The sequence below is a fragment of the Taudactylus pleione genome, unplaced genomic scaffold, assembly GCF_031769625.1.
Source record: "Taudactylus pleione unplaced genomic scaffold, aTauple2 ptg000987l, whole genome shotgun sequence".
Lineage (NCBI taxonomy): Eukaryota > Metazoa > Chordata > Amphibia > Anura > Myobatrachidae > Taudactylus > Taudactylus pleione.
The window spans coordinates 2025947-2039851 of NW_028285388.1; the positions used below are offsets into that span (position 1 = coordinate 2025947).

At 48.0% G+C, this 13905-nt stretch overlaps 1 protein-coding gene across 1 annotated transcript in view; it reads left to right on the top strand.

Moving 5' to 3' along the window:
- The first annotated feature begins 2710 nt into the window (after nt 1–2710).
- SPTLC2 (serine palmitoyltransferase long chain base subunit 2) overlaps nt 2711–13905 on the top strand; it is a 76336-nt gene continuing 65141 nt past the window's right edge. Inside the window, 1 exon segment of the mRNA XM_088460831.1 lies at nt 2711–3029. Coding sequence (XP_088316957.1) covers nt 2892–3029 — 138 coding nt within the window. The 5' untranslated portion in view covers nt 2711–2891.

Sequence of the window (13905 nt, forward strand, 5' to 3'; positions counted from 1 at the left end):
GGTATATATACCATCCAATAGTGAAAAATTTATATAACACACGTAACTTTGACAAGGAAGATGGGCCCCTATTAGCTCTGGGCACTAGAGCAGCTGCACCCTTTGCACCTATGGTAGTTTCGCCCATGGCCTCAATGGTCCATTTTATAGTGAAGTACTAAGACCATTGTATATTTTTGCTCTCTTGGGAGTAACTGCCAACGTAAGTAGAGGACCTTATTTTCTACCCCGTCCTTTATTTGTGAAAGAACTGCCCCCCAATCTATACTGACAGCATCAATTTGGAGAAAAAACTTATGACTGAAGGCGGATTGCAGGACTATCCAAGCAACCACTTCACAATCGTCCAAGCCAGCTGATCTGGACAAGCCTTCTTCAGTGATTGTGAGAAACCCTAGTGACAAAGGGCCTGATTCAGAGCCGTTCGCTATTTGCGGTCGTTCGTTCAAAAACAAGGGGTGGCTATTCAAATGATCCGTTCGCAAATTGCAGTCTGTTCACACCTCTAAGTCTGAACGAGCGAGCAAAACATACGCTCGTTTATTTGTTAAAAACGCCCCCTGGCCGCTCGCACCATACGTCATGTCCGCTATTTATTAGATTAATCGAGTACATCGACCAGCGTATGAACTGCTCGCTATTCTTGTGGTTGGTTTTTGCTACCACAATCTTGCGAGCAGTTCTGGCTATAAAATAACCCAGTGACGTGGTCAATGACGCTGCTGTATTAATTATGCACATCCATAAAACGCCCGTTTTGACCTTTAAGCACGCCTGCGTTCGGATCTCCACTCCCCATTTTCAAGCACCTTCCCCTGTTACCACCCACATACGCCTCATTCTGTCACTCAAAATAGCAGGCATTCGCTATATTGCGAGCACATGAATTTCGGCCGCACTGACTGGTTCGCGCATGCGTATAACGATCCGTACGCATGCGCAGATGTGCGAACATCGCACGGAACGAGCGTACTGCTGCTAGCGAGTGGCTCTGAATGAGGGCCAAAGTGTTCTATGAATTGCCTGTAGTACCCTACTAGAATCTAGCAGGTTCATAACTGCCATTTGGACAGTTTGTGACTGTGTGTGTGTGTGGCAGCCTGTCTCTCAGGCAGTGTGTGTGTGGCAGCCTGTCTCTCAGGCAGTGTGTGTATGTGTGGTAGCCTGTCTCTCAGGCAGTGTGTGAGGTAGCCTGTCTCTCAGTGTGTGTATGTGTGGTAGCCTGTCTCTCAGGCAGTGTGTGTGTGAGGTAGCCTGTCTCTCAGGCAGTGTGTGTGTGTAAGGTAGACTGTCTCTCAGACAGTGTGTGTGTGGCAGCCGGTCTCTCAGGCAGTGTGTGTGTGTGTGAGGTAGCTTGTCTCTTAGGCAGTGTGTGAGGTAGCCTGTCTCTCAGTGTGTGTATGTGTGGTAGCCGGTTTCTCAGGCAGTGTGTGTGTGTGTAAGGTGGACTGTCTCTCAGACAGTGTGTGTGTGGCAGCCTGTCTCTCAGGCAGTGTGTGTATGTGTGGTAGCCTGTCTCTCAGTGTGTGTATGTGTGGTAGCCTGTCTCTCAGGCAGTGTGTGTGTGTAAGGTAGACTGTCTCTCAGACAGTGTGTGGCAGCCTGTCTCTCAGGCAGTGTGTGTGTGTGTGTGAGGTAGCCTGTCTCTTAGGCAGTGTTTGAGGTAGCCTGTCTCTCAGTGTGTGTATGTGTGGTAGCCTGTCTCTCAGGCAGTGTGTGTATGTGTGGTAGCCTGTCTCTCAGGCAGTGTGTGTGTGTGAGGTAGCCTGTCTCTCAGTGTGTGTATGTGTGGTAGCCTGTCTCTCTGGCAGTGTGTGTGTATGTGAGGTAGCCTGTCTCTATATGAGATAGCTGTCTCTTAGGCAGTGCATGTGAGGTAGCTGTCTCTCAGGCAGTGTGTGTATGTGAGGTAGCTGTCTCTCAGGCAGTGTGTGTATGTGAGGTAGCTGTCTCTCAGGCAGTGTGTATGTGAGGTAGCCTGTCTCTCATGCAATGTGTGTGTATATGAGGTAGCCTGTCTCTCATGCAGTGTGTGTTTGTGAGGTAGCCTGTCTCTCATGCAATGTGTGTGTATATGCGGTAGCCTGTCTCTAAGGCAGTGTATGTGAGATGGCCTGTCTCTCAGGCAGTGTGTGTATGTGAGGTATCTGTCTCTCAGGCAGTGTGTGTATGTGATGTAGCCTGTCTCTCAGGCAGTGTGTGTATGTGATGTAGCCTGTCTCTCAGGCAGTGTGTGCATGTGAGGTAGCCTGTCTCTCAGGCAGTGTGTGTATGTGTGGTAGCCTGTCTCTCAGGCAGTGTGCGTGTGTGAGGTAGCCTGTCTCTCAGTGTGTGTATGTGTGGTAGCCTGTCTCTCTGGCAGTGTGTGTGTATGTGAGGTAGCCTGTCTCTATATGAGATAGCTGTCTCTTAGGCAGTGCATGTGAGGTAGCTGTCTCTCAGGCAGTGTGTGTATGTGAGGTAGCTGTCTCTCAGGCAGTGTGTGTATGTGAGGTAGCTGTCTCTCAGGCAGTGTGTATGTGAGGTAGCTGTCTCTCAGGCAGTGTGTATGTGAGGTAGCCTGTCTCTCAGGCAGTGTGTGTATGTGAGGGAGCCCGGTCTCGCTCAGGTAAAAATGTCATAGATGGGTTCCCGCCCTGCTCATAGCCCCGCCCATAAAAGGTTACTATGGTTCAGACACGTGTGGTTTCTGTAGGGTTTACGGAATGTGACGTCATTGCCGTCGCTCCCTGCTATGCTCCGCTTTGCCACTCCTTTGATTGGCTGCAGGTAGATGTTTAAGCCGGGCTCCGCCCATGATGTAGGAGCTTGTGATTGGCGGAGCGGGCGGCGCTGAGTTCCGGTATCGGGGTGCTGGGCGTGGCTGCAGTGACAGCAGAGACAGGCCGGAGATGCCGCGCTACAGCACTGGAGGGGCCCCCGGGGGCCACCGTTACAGCCAGAAGCCCACCATGAACGGTGACTGCAAGACGGAGAATGGGCTCCCGAAGAACGGATATGTGAGGAACGGACTATGCTCGGAGGACAGGGTGAGACAGGGCGGGTGTGTGTCGGGTGTGATCCCGTCACATCGGGGGATGTTATACAGGGGTGTGAGAGGGTGATGATGTTATAGGGAGGGTGATGGTGCAGAGAATTGTAAAGTGCAATGGAATATGCTGGTGCCATATAGACAATTGCTAATGATGATGATAATATTATTATTATCTATACTATACTATACCGGGTGGGTGTCAAAGGGTGACGTTGTCTATCATGTGAGAAAGGGTGACGAGGTCAATCGACGAGGGTCGTTGTATAACGGACCAACGAGGTTATGAGAAGGGGGTCACTCTGTTCCGAACAACGAAGTTCTGCGAAGTGGGCCGCTGTATACCAGGGGACGAGGCTATGAGAAGGGGGGCGCTGTATACCAGGGGACGAGGCTATGAGAAGGGGGGCGCTGTACACCAGAGGACGAGGCTATGAGAAGGGGGGCGCTGTACACCAGGGGACGAGACTATGAGAAGGGGGGCGCTGTACACCAGAGGACGAGGCTATGAGAAGGGGGGCGCTGTACACCAGGGGACGAGACTATGAGAAGGGGGGCGCTGTACACCAGGGGACGAGGCTATGAGAAGGGGGGCGCTGTACACCAGAGGACGAGGCTATGAGAAGGGGGGCGCTGTACACCAGAGGACGAGGCTATGAGAAGGGGGGCGCTGTACACCAGAGGACGAGGCTATGAGAAGGGGGGCGCTGTACACCAGGGGACGAGACTATGAGAAGGGGGGCGCTGTACACCAGAGGACGAGGCTATGAGAAGGGAGGCGCTGTACACCAGGGGACGAGGCTATGAGAAGGGGGGCGCTGTACATCAGAGGACGAGGCTATGAGAAGGGGGGCGCTGTACACCAGAGGACGAGGCTATGAGAAGGGGGGCGCTGTACACCAGGGGACGAGGCTATGAGAAGGGGGGGCGCTGTACACCAGGGGACGAGGCTATGAGAAGGGGGGGCGCTGTACACCAGGAGACGAGGCTATGAGAAGGGGGGGGCGCTGTATACCAGGGGATGAGGCTGAGAATGGGGGGGTGCTGTATACCAGGGGACGCGGCTGTGAGAATGGGGGGGTGCTGTATACCAGGGGACGCGGCTGTGAGAATGGGGGGGTGCTGTATACCAGGGGACGCGGCTGTGAGAATGGGGGGGTGCTGTATACCAGGGGACGCGGCTGTGAGAATGGGGGGGTGCTGTATACCAGGGGACGCGGCTGTGAGAATGGGGGGGTGCTGTATACCAGGGGACGCGGCTGTGAGAATGGGGGGGTGCTGTATACCAGGGGACGCGGCTGTGAGAATGGGGGGGTGCTGTATACCAGGGGACGCGGCTGTGAGAATGGGGGGGTGCTGTATACCAGGGGACGCGGCTGTGAGAATGGGGGGGTGCTGTATACCAGGGGACGCGGCTGTGAGAATGGGGGGGTGCTGTATACCAGGGGACGCGGCTGTGAGAATGGGGGGGTGCTGTATACCAGGGGACGCGGCTGTGAGAATGGGGGGGTGCTGTATACCAGGGGACGCGGCTGTGAGAATGGGGGGGTGCTGTATACCAGGGGACGCGGCTGTGAGAATGGGGGGGTGCTGTATACCAGGGGACGCGGCTGTGAGAATGGGGGGGTGCTGTATACCAGGGGACGCGGCTGTGAGAATGGGGGGGTGCTGTATACCAGGGGACGCGGCTGTGAGAATGGGGGGGTGCTGTATACCAGGGGACGCGGCTGTGAGAATGGGGGGGGTGCTGTATACCAGGGGACGCGGCTGTGAGAATGGGGGGGGTGCTGTATACCAGGGGACGCGGCTGTGAGAAGGGGGGGTGCTGTATACCAGGGGACGCGGCTGTGAGAAGGGGGGGTGCTGTATACCAGGGGACGAGGCTGTGAGAAGGGGGGGGTGCTGTATACCAGGGGAGGAGGCTGTGAGAGGGGGGGTGCTGTATACCAGGGGAGGAGGCTGTGAGAAGGGGGGGGTGCTGTATACCAGGGGAGGAGGCTGTGAGAAGGGGGGGGTGCTGTATACCAGGGGAGGAGGCTGTGAGAAGGGGGGGGTGCTGTATACCAGGGGAGGAGGCTGTGAGAAGGGGGGGGTGCTGTATACCAGGGGAGGAGGCTGTGAGAAGGGGGGGTGCTGTATATCAGGGGACGAGGCTGTGAGAAGTGGGGGTGCTGTATACCAGGGGACGAGGCTGTGAGAAGGGGGGCGCTGTATACCAGGGGACGAGGCTATGAGAAGGGGGTCACTGTATACCTGGTGACTGTTACGCGAAGGGGGTCGCTGTATACCAGGTGACGAGGTTACGTGAAGGGTCCTATTGAACCGGACAGCAAGGTTACTTGGCGGGTGTCGCTGTATGCTGGGTGACCTAGGTTATGTGGTTGGAGTCGCTGTGTATGGGTTGACGAGGTTATGCGATGGGGTTGCTGTATACCGGGTGACGAGGTTACGTGCTGGGAGTAGCTATGTACTTGGTGACAAGGTTTTGTGGCAGGGGTCCCTGTGTATAGGGTTACTCGATTATGCGGTAGGAGGTCGCTGTGTATGGGGCGACAAGGTTATGCAGCGAGGTTTGTTGTGTATAGGGCGGCGAGGTTATGTGGCGGCGGTTGCTGTATTTCAGGCGACAAGGTTACGTTGTTGTATACCGGGTTACAGCGTGTCCTGAGGTTATGCTGCAGACACTGTATCCCGAGTGACACCGTAATGTTGTATAGTGGGTGACAATGGTTTGCGGCGGGCATTATTATGGTGTATACCGAATGACAGAGGGTGAGGTTATAATGCAAAGTTCCCCGTAAGCACCTATCTCGAGTCTGACTTGTTGTCACATAAGGGCCATGATAAGTTCCTCCTACTTTATAAAATTAATTTGCGTTCTTATCATGCAGGGAGATATTATTTAATGACTTTATAGAATAGGACTATACTGATTGCTGTTACTGAGACAGGGTGTAATGATATACTGGATATAATATACCTGGCAGGTGGGAGAGAGTGAGTGTTAATGTGGTTTATAAAGGTTAATTTTGGCCACCCATCACTGCAGTTATATTGTGCAAGTTGGTCCGCTATTGCTACATGTGTTGGCCTAAAATTAGTGGAATACTAACCTGGTTATCATTTGGATCATAGGACACATTGTAAATGCCATTGGAGTAAGATCACCTGTATTGTATGAGTCATCTTCCATCTGCACTAGCAGACCCTGCATCCCTTCTGTGTGCCAGGGCTGTCCCAATCAGCAAATTACGTTGTGGAACTGTGTGTCTGACAGATGAGTGTCCTCCTGGCTTTGGTGGCTGTCTATACATACACAGTAGCATTCTAATGTTACCGCTCAGGGCTTCTCTTGCTGGTCAGGGGTTTGTTGGGAGGGTCTCTGAATGTTGGATTTGGAGTAATAATATAGGGGAATCAGATTGGGGGGTTTAGTGGCAGGAAGGGACTCTCGGAGGGCACATGTACGGTGGGTGTGTAGGTGAGGGGCTGATATCTGGACTTGGTGGCAGTTTATCGGTAATGGATGTCACGGAGAGTGTGTAAATGTGATATACATGTTTGTTTGTGTAGGAGGAATGTTTTGCACAGTGCACTATTGTTCTAACTAGTCCCACTTCCTGTTAAGATATCTTATTACTTGTTATTTAGGAACAGGCCAGACCGATGTAACATTCCTGGTACCCCCCCCCTCCCTTATTCCCTGTTATGGCCTGTGACCCATGGATGGGAAGAGAAAGTTTGTCATAATTTCCAGGCACATGCATTATGCACAGGGCCAGCTAAAGGCCAAATAAAGGCACCCTAATGCTGATGCCCCATACAGTTATCTGTCAGACATCTGTCCAATCTGGTTGGTTTGAATGAAAACCCGGTATTGTATGGGACATTCCACCGCATGGTCCCAAACACTGACAAACAGACAAAAATGATGGTTCAGACAAATTGGTTAAGTCAAACAAATTTAACCTATTTGAACATTCTATTTTGTCTGCTTTTCAGTGTTTGGGACAATGCGGTCAAATATGGGAAAGTCGAATGTCATTTGCTCCCGTACAGTACCAGGTTTTCTTTCCAACCTGCCAGATTGGACAGATGTGTAATGGTGCATATAGACGGTCAGATTTCTCTTCAGATCTGAACGATAACAATTGAAAAAATCTTTCATATCTGAAAGAAAAATCTGACATGTGGGCAACAATGAGCGATGAGCGTTCCCGTTTGTCAGATAACGATATCTGATATCTGTCGTGTTTGCAGTCAGATTTGGTCGATTTCATTCATTTTAATACAGGCTGAAATCGTTCAATCATTTTCAAATTGTTCATCTGACATATGTGACAGTTTGTATGCACCTTGACATAGGGCGGTATTCAATGAGTTTCACACCCGCGATAAAGTTTCGCCTGCCGGAGTTTTCGTCTACATTGTGTATTTTAGCTGTGGATACTCATCGTACGACCCCCCCCCCCCCGCTATTCGCCGTATTGAATTCCAAAGTACGTGAAAACGGACACGCGCGAAGTCAAAAGACGTGAAAAGTGGTGTCAAAATCGGGGAAATCACCCTGTACCCCCCAAAAAGATGCAGAAACATTGGGGATCAATGTAAAGTACCCGATTAGCCCTAATAAAACTATTTGGGGTGCATAAGTTTGCATAATTGCCACAATTTGCACAAGTGGTGAAGAATTGCATAAAGCAGGTTTTTTTTTGTGTGAAAATAAGTAGTCCTGTCACATTTGGGGTACCTGAAAATGGGTGCTAGCATGTTTAAAAGTCACTAAAGTGAATTTTTAAATCAAGTGAAATTGTACCCTCATACAAGCACCTGCAATCCCCAAAACACTTGGCCCCTTCCTTAGTGCACCCCCTGAACCTTATTTCGCTAGTTTGCAAACTTGTCCCCCCACTTTGCGCTTTTTTTGCCCCCAAATTCAAAGTACTATTTTGGGGTGTTTAAGTTTTTTTTTTTTTTAGGATTTTTTTTGACACAGTTGTCCATTGGGGGGCTGTCCTAAGGGTTCTGAGTTATTTGCACCCCAAAACATAATTTTGCACTTCTTTTCTCCACCTATTCAGAGGCGAATTTCTTTCGCCTATTACATTGCATTGCGTTTTCGAGAATGCGTAAAGCGAATGGAATACGGCAATACTTTTCCGACAGGCGATAAGTCGCAATCGGCTATACTTGTTCGCGGATCTCGGCTATTGCATCTAATTGAATACGGGCCATAATTACATAGTGTATTCCCAGCCTAACAGTCCAGGTTTTAAGGCTATTTATGCTTGAGCACAGATTGTAAAAGATGGTTACATTCAATTGATGGAGGTACTAATTAACCCACCTGTGTCCAAGTATGGATATCCTTAAAACCTGGACTGCAAGGGTGCCTTCAGGACAGAGTTTATGAGCCTCAGGTTTGACTGACAAAACCTTAACTCAGTAGGGGAGATGTATCAACCCTTGGAGAGAGATTAAGTGGAGACGTGGCCCAAAGCGACCAATCGGCGTCTGACTGTGAATTCAGTAACTATGCCAAATAAATGACAGAAGCTGATTGGCTGCTATGGGCAAGTTTTCGATTTTATCTCCCTCCAAGCTTTGATACATCTCCCCCCAGTAAGTGCTCTAAAATTTAGAGTCTAAATAAAGAAGAGTGAAAATGTATAACCCTACTCCAGTTTTATTGCAGGCCAGACCCCACAATTATGTTTTTGTGTTGGTTTTTCTTTATTTAACACTAAATAGCAGTAAGCAATATAAGCAAATTATATACTACTTTTGCTTCATGGTTAATCCAAGGCTGATTAATTGCTGTGATGGTAACAGGTTTGATCTTGGTAGGAGTGAAGATAGGTATAAACTTGTGGTAGACGAGACATTTTAACCCCTCTGCTCCCACATGAACAGCACAGTGGTCACATGACTTGCGGCTGGATGTGGTCACTAGTCCTGTGACCGGAGGAATGTCCCTCGGCTGTACTGAAACGGACTAATGAGCCGCGTGATTATTTTATGTAAAGGTGGCCAACTCGGGAAAACTATTAACATTGCGCCCTCTCTCTGCCTGCTTGGCTGAGCATTGATGTAGATTGTGATTTTGTATAACGATCAGCTGTATCTCTCCAAATTTGCAAGGAAAAATTATATAGAATACACGTGTGTGTGTGTGTGTGTGTGTGTGTGTGTGTGTATATATATATATTTTTATAGTGTTCACTCTAGCTCCGGCGGCAGGCAGGGTGCCGGAGCTAGAGAGGGCAACTTTGTGCGCGTGGCCATAAAAGGGGGTGTGTCTATAAGACGCGTCCCCTTTTTCATCATACTTGGGGGCGTGCCCGGCATTTACGGACATGCCGGGCAGCCCCCAAGCGCTGCAAACAGGGAGAATAGATGCCGGGCGCATGCGCCCGGCGTCTATTCTCCGGCGGTGACCTGGTCACCGCACATTTCTCCACCCGCGGGACACTGCGTCCCGCAGGTGAAGACTGCACCCGCAGCCTGTGAGGGCAGGGTGCTTTTTGCTGCTAAAACAGCCTAGGGGGAATGCTATATATATATATATATATATATATATATATATATATATATATATATATAATCATGGGCCCAGTACAAAATAAATAGACAGGGTACACCCAAACACCCACCGCCCCACATCCATAAAGAAATTGCTATAGTGGGTGCAGCCAGGAGCCCTGCTGCCCAGAACTTGCATGTGCTATAATGCCCCCCCCCCTCTCCCCCCCAAAAAAACAGTACTGACATGAGCCAGATGCTCCTCAAACCTCCCCAAACACCCATATGGGTGTATATAAATCAAGTTTAAAAACCTTTTTTTTTTTTCTTTTTTAATGATTTATCAGGTATTTTGCTGGTGTTGCCGTGGTTCTTCTTAAATGCACTTCCACATGCGGATAGGTAGGTAGTGAAGGTATTGGCGGGCAGCATACACACTGTAGCGATGGAGTTTCCATTTGTCTAAATCAGAACCACAAATCATGCATTGTGTATCCACAAACGCTTGCTCCCGCGGTCGCATTCGATGTCGTCTGGTTTGATGTGCTGACGATATTGCATACGGCGCCATGCAGTGTCATGAAGTACGGAATGAGGGATTGTTCTGTCATTCATTACGTTGCTGTGATGTGTATCCAGGATCTGATATGTCGGCATATCGGCTGGGTACACATCGCTGTGCCCAGCTTTAGTCATTTCCGTTTTATATATCCGTTGAGTAAGTGGATATTTTACACATTGTCTGATATTAGCGAAATTTAATACCATTGTGTATTAACTTTATATATTGTTATATATTTTAATAGTTTACAATAGACTACGTATAATACTGTTATCACACCCCAGTATAGATTTATAGCAAATACACCTTTATTTAAAATTGCACTGTGCCGTCTCACATGGGGGGGCGGCGTTTCAGTTGTTAGCACCTGTGGCTGTTTTTATTGGTCGCGTGACGGAGCAATTCAATTGTTACTGGTTGCTAATGCCGCCGGTGCTTAGATTTCTGTTTGCACCCTCACCCCCCAGAATAAACACCCAGTGTGACCAGGCTGTAGATCTCTCATGATCAGAAGTCAAAGCACAGACCCATCTCTTTTATTTACTGGAAAAAGGTAGAGGAGGAGAACTGGGGGCAGGGATGTGTGGGGAGGGGGAGCAGGAAGCAGAGAGGACACAACCTCCGTCCACCCATCTAATCTGAGTCTCCAATGGTCACAGAGACAGTGGTGATGCCGATGACTTCTGAACTGCTGCTTAGAAGAAGCTGTTTGCAGCCCTGATCATCGGCACTAGCGGGCTTCCTTGTCAAATGGGGCCCTATCCACTGCTGTCCACTGTCCCCACCTATGTATGTATATATAGATAGATGGATACATAGGGGGCGATTCAATTAAGCGCACTGTTAATAGCGCCGGAAGGGAGCTCCTGGAGCTATTAAATTCGGCACGCTGTTAGGCCGACTAAAGGATTTCTCCTCGCACCCTCCCGAGGGCGCGAGGAGAAATCCGACTAATGTGCCGGCTGGGAGGTTGTTTTCCGGCTTAGCGCAGCGCTACCAGCCTCGCGGCCATCTCTTTAGTCGCAGAATGCCGGTTCTCGCAGCTAAACAGCCAGGTTAAGTGGTGAGGATTGGCGTTCTCCGACTTTAGTTGTCATAGTCAGCATAAACAGCGCAGTGAATTGAATAGCTCCGGGATCAACTTCCCAGCGCTATTCACCACGCGCTTAACTGAATCTCCCTCGTAGATAGGTGTGTGTGTGTGTGTGTTTGTGTGTGTGTGTATATATATATAGATAGATATATAGGTGTATCTATATAATAATTATTTGTGGGTAGCTGTCATGTCTCCAACATGTGCAATAAGATAATAAAATCCCCCCCCCCCCATATACAGCCACATGTAATACGCAGAAACACTTATCAGAAGGCATGACAGGATGAGTTTCCCATATCCAAATATTCCGAAATACGGAATATTTTTGGCTTGACTGAGAAAGTGAAACCTTTGATTTTTGATGGCACAAACTTTGTCTAAGGCACAAATTATTACAAATATTGTATAAAATTACCCTCAGGCTGTGTTTGTATAAGGTATATATGAAACATACCTGAATTTTATGTTTGTACACAAACTTTGTTTGAGCCACAAAATTATTGAATACATTGTATAAAATGACCTGCAGGCTGTGTGCATAAGGTGTATTACAAAACACATAAATGCATTCTGTGTGTATATCTGGGTCCCATTCCCAAGATATTTCATTATGATATGCAAATATTCCAAAATACGGAATATTCCGTTATCCAAAATGCTTGGGACCAGGTGTATTTTGGATATGGGAGACTCAACCCTATTTGAAATGCATATAATGGCCCCATAACATATGGTCCATCCTCCATTTCTGAGAGAACCAGAGGCAACAAGTAAGCGGATACACCGGACCTAAACTCCTGGTATACCTGTACGTATAGAGGGAAATTACTATATGTGAAGTATTCTGACTAAATAAAACAGATTTTATGGACGGTGAAGAATATAATGTGTCTGCAGGTTGGGGGAGAGACAAATCAAATATGTGATGAGAAAGGAGACACAGAACATAGAACATATAAAATACATGACGGAAACTGTCCACTAGTATGAAATATTGATAAATAACACTGTGACAACTATATGTATAAACAATATTTTCTACATTATCCCGCAGCGAACCACAAACATTGAATCTTATGCTGGGTACATACTTTTATATGCTTCGTTCACAGACCTATCAGGTCGGCCCTGCACAGAAAGCTTTTCCCTTTTTCCCTCACCAGTAACCGGACTGGTGATTTCGGTGGGCACCAGAAGAGCCTGGCTAGCGGTGATGCTGGGACTGCTACCGGAAGCACGGCGACGCAGTTGGCAGTCAGTACCTCTGACGGTTGGAGACCTGCCGGAGGTTGCTGTAGCGGGGGCGACTGCTGCGTCCGCTCTTCCACTAGACCACCGGGGCAAGTCAGTCTGGCGTCTGGGACAGTGGCGGTGTTATAAAGTCAGCGCACCCAGCGGTTAATACTGCATAGGGGAGCTAGGCTCTGCCCGGCAACCCCTCCCCAGCCCAGACGCCAATCCAGCGGAGGTTTTCCCACATCTGGGTTGCTCCTCCTACCCTCCTCCTGTATATGAGACGCACGGCGACCACTATCTGTAGCTGCTGGTCTCAAGAAGTTTTGGGTCTAGTCTCCCTCAGCGCTCAATATCCTTCCAAACCTTGTATTTTGAGTAGTTGATTCAGGGCCCATTGAAAGTATATTATATGCATTGTATGTGACATTTGCTAGCTTTGCTGTGTTGTTACTGTCCTTATTTTCTGTACTGTCAGGTATACTGTAACTATCACTACTATTTCTACTCAACCCTTTTGCTACAGGTATGTGGGGAAAATAATAATAATTTTTTTTTTTTTGTTTGTTTCTCAAATTGTAATTCACATTTATTGTTGCTTGTGAAGGCTATGAATACCCCTTAATCGCTATACCCAAAATGTCGCTATTTATCGCTACATGCAAGGAATAATTGCTTTCCAGTCCAATTGTGGTTACATAACACAAAACGTTATGTTGCAATAAAAAAAGAAAGTTACACGCTTAGAGCTAACACAATTAGCGCAAAAAGCAAGTTTATACAAAGGTACAAACCAATACATACACACTGACCCAGTATGCAGTATTTCAATCCTGAATCTGCAATCACCTTAACCCAAGGATATGGAGGAAATGACTGACTACTGCCCCAGCTCACAATCCTATATTCTGTACAGGTTTCAGAGACAACAAAGGCACAGAATAACAGATGCTCATTGGTTCTTGCTTCAGGTCACTCCGTTCATTGGTTAGTTCATATGGTGTCATCAGAGCTATGGATCAGCTTTCCAACTGCTTCTTTGTGTAGGTTTCCCTCCGAGAAACTAATAAAAAAACACTACATGCAGAGATACATTCTAACCTATTATTCATATCTTGCAAATGCATGCTGCGATCTCCTTGGGGTAGAACCAATGATCTACAAATAAACAGGGATTTAGAATGGTACCAAACATGACATGTCTACTAGCTTCTATACCTTAAATATCATATACATACATTTCACAACATAATTATTCGCTAATAAAACCTCTAATATCACGTTTAATGTGAAGGAACCTTTTTATAAGTTATAGTATGTGTAAGCGTGAGACTATTGTGTAGTTTCGCTAGTTTGCGTTGCGCGTATGTGTGGATTCGTGCACACTTCAAAGGTGTGTGTGCGTATGTGTATGCATGTTAGTCTGTGTGTGTGGTATGTAATTCAGTGTATTTGTGATGG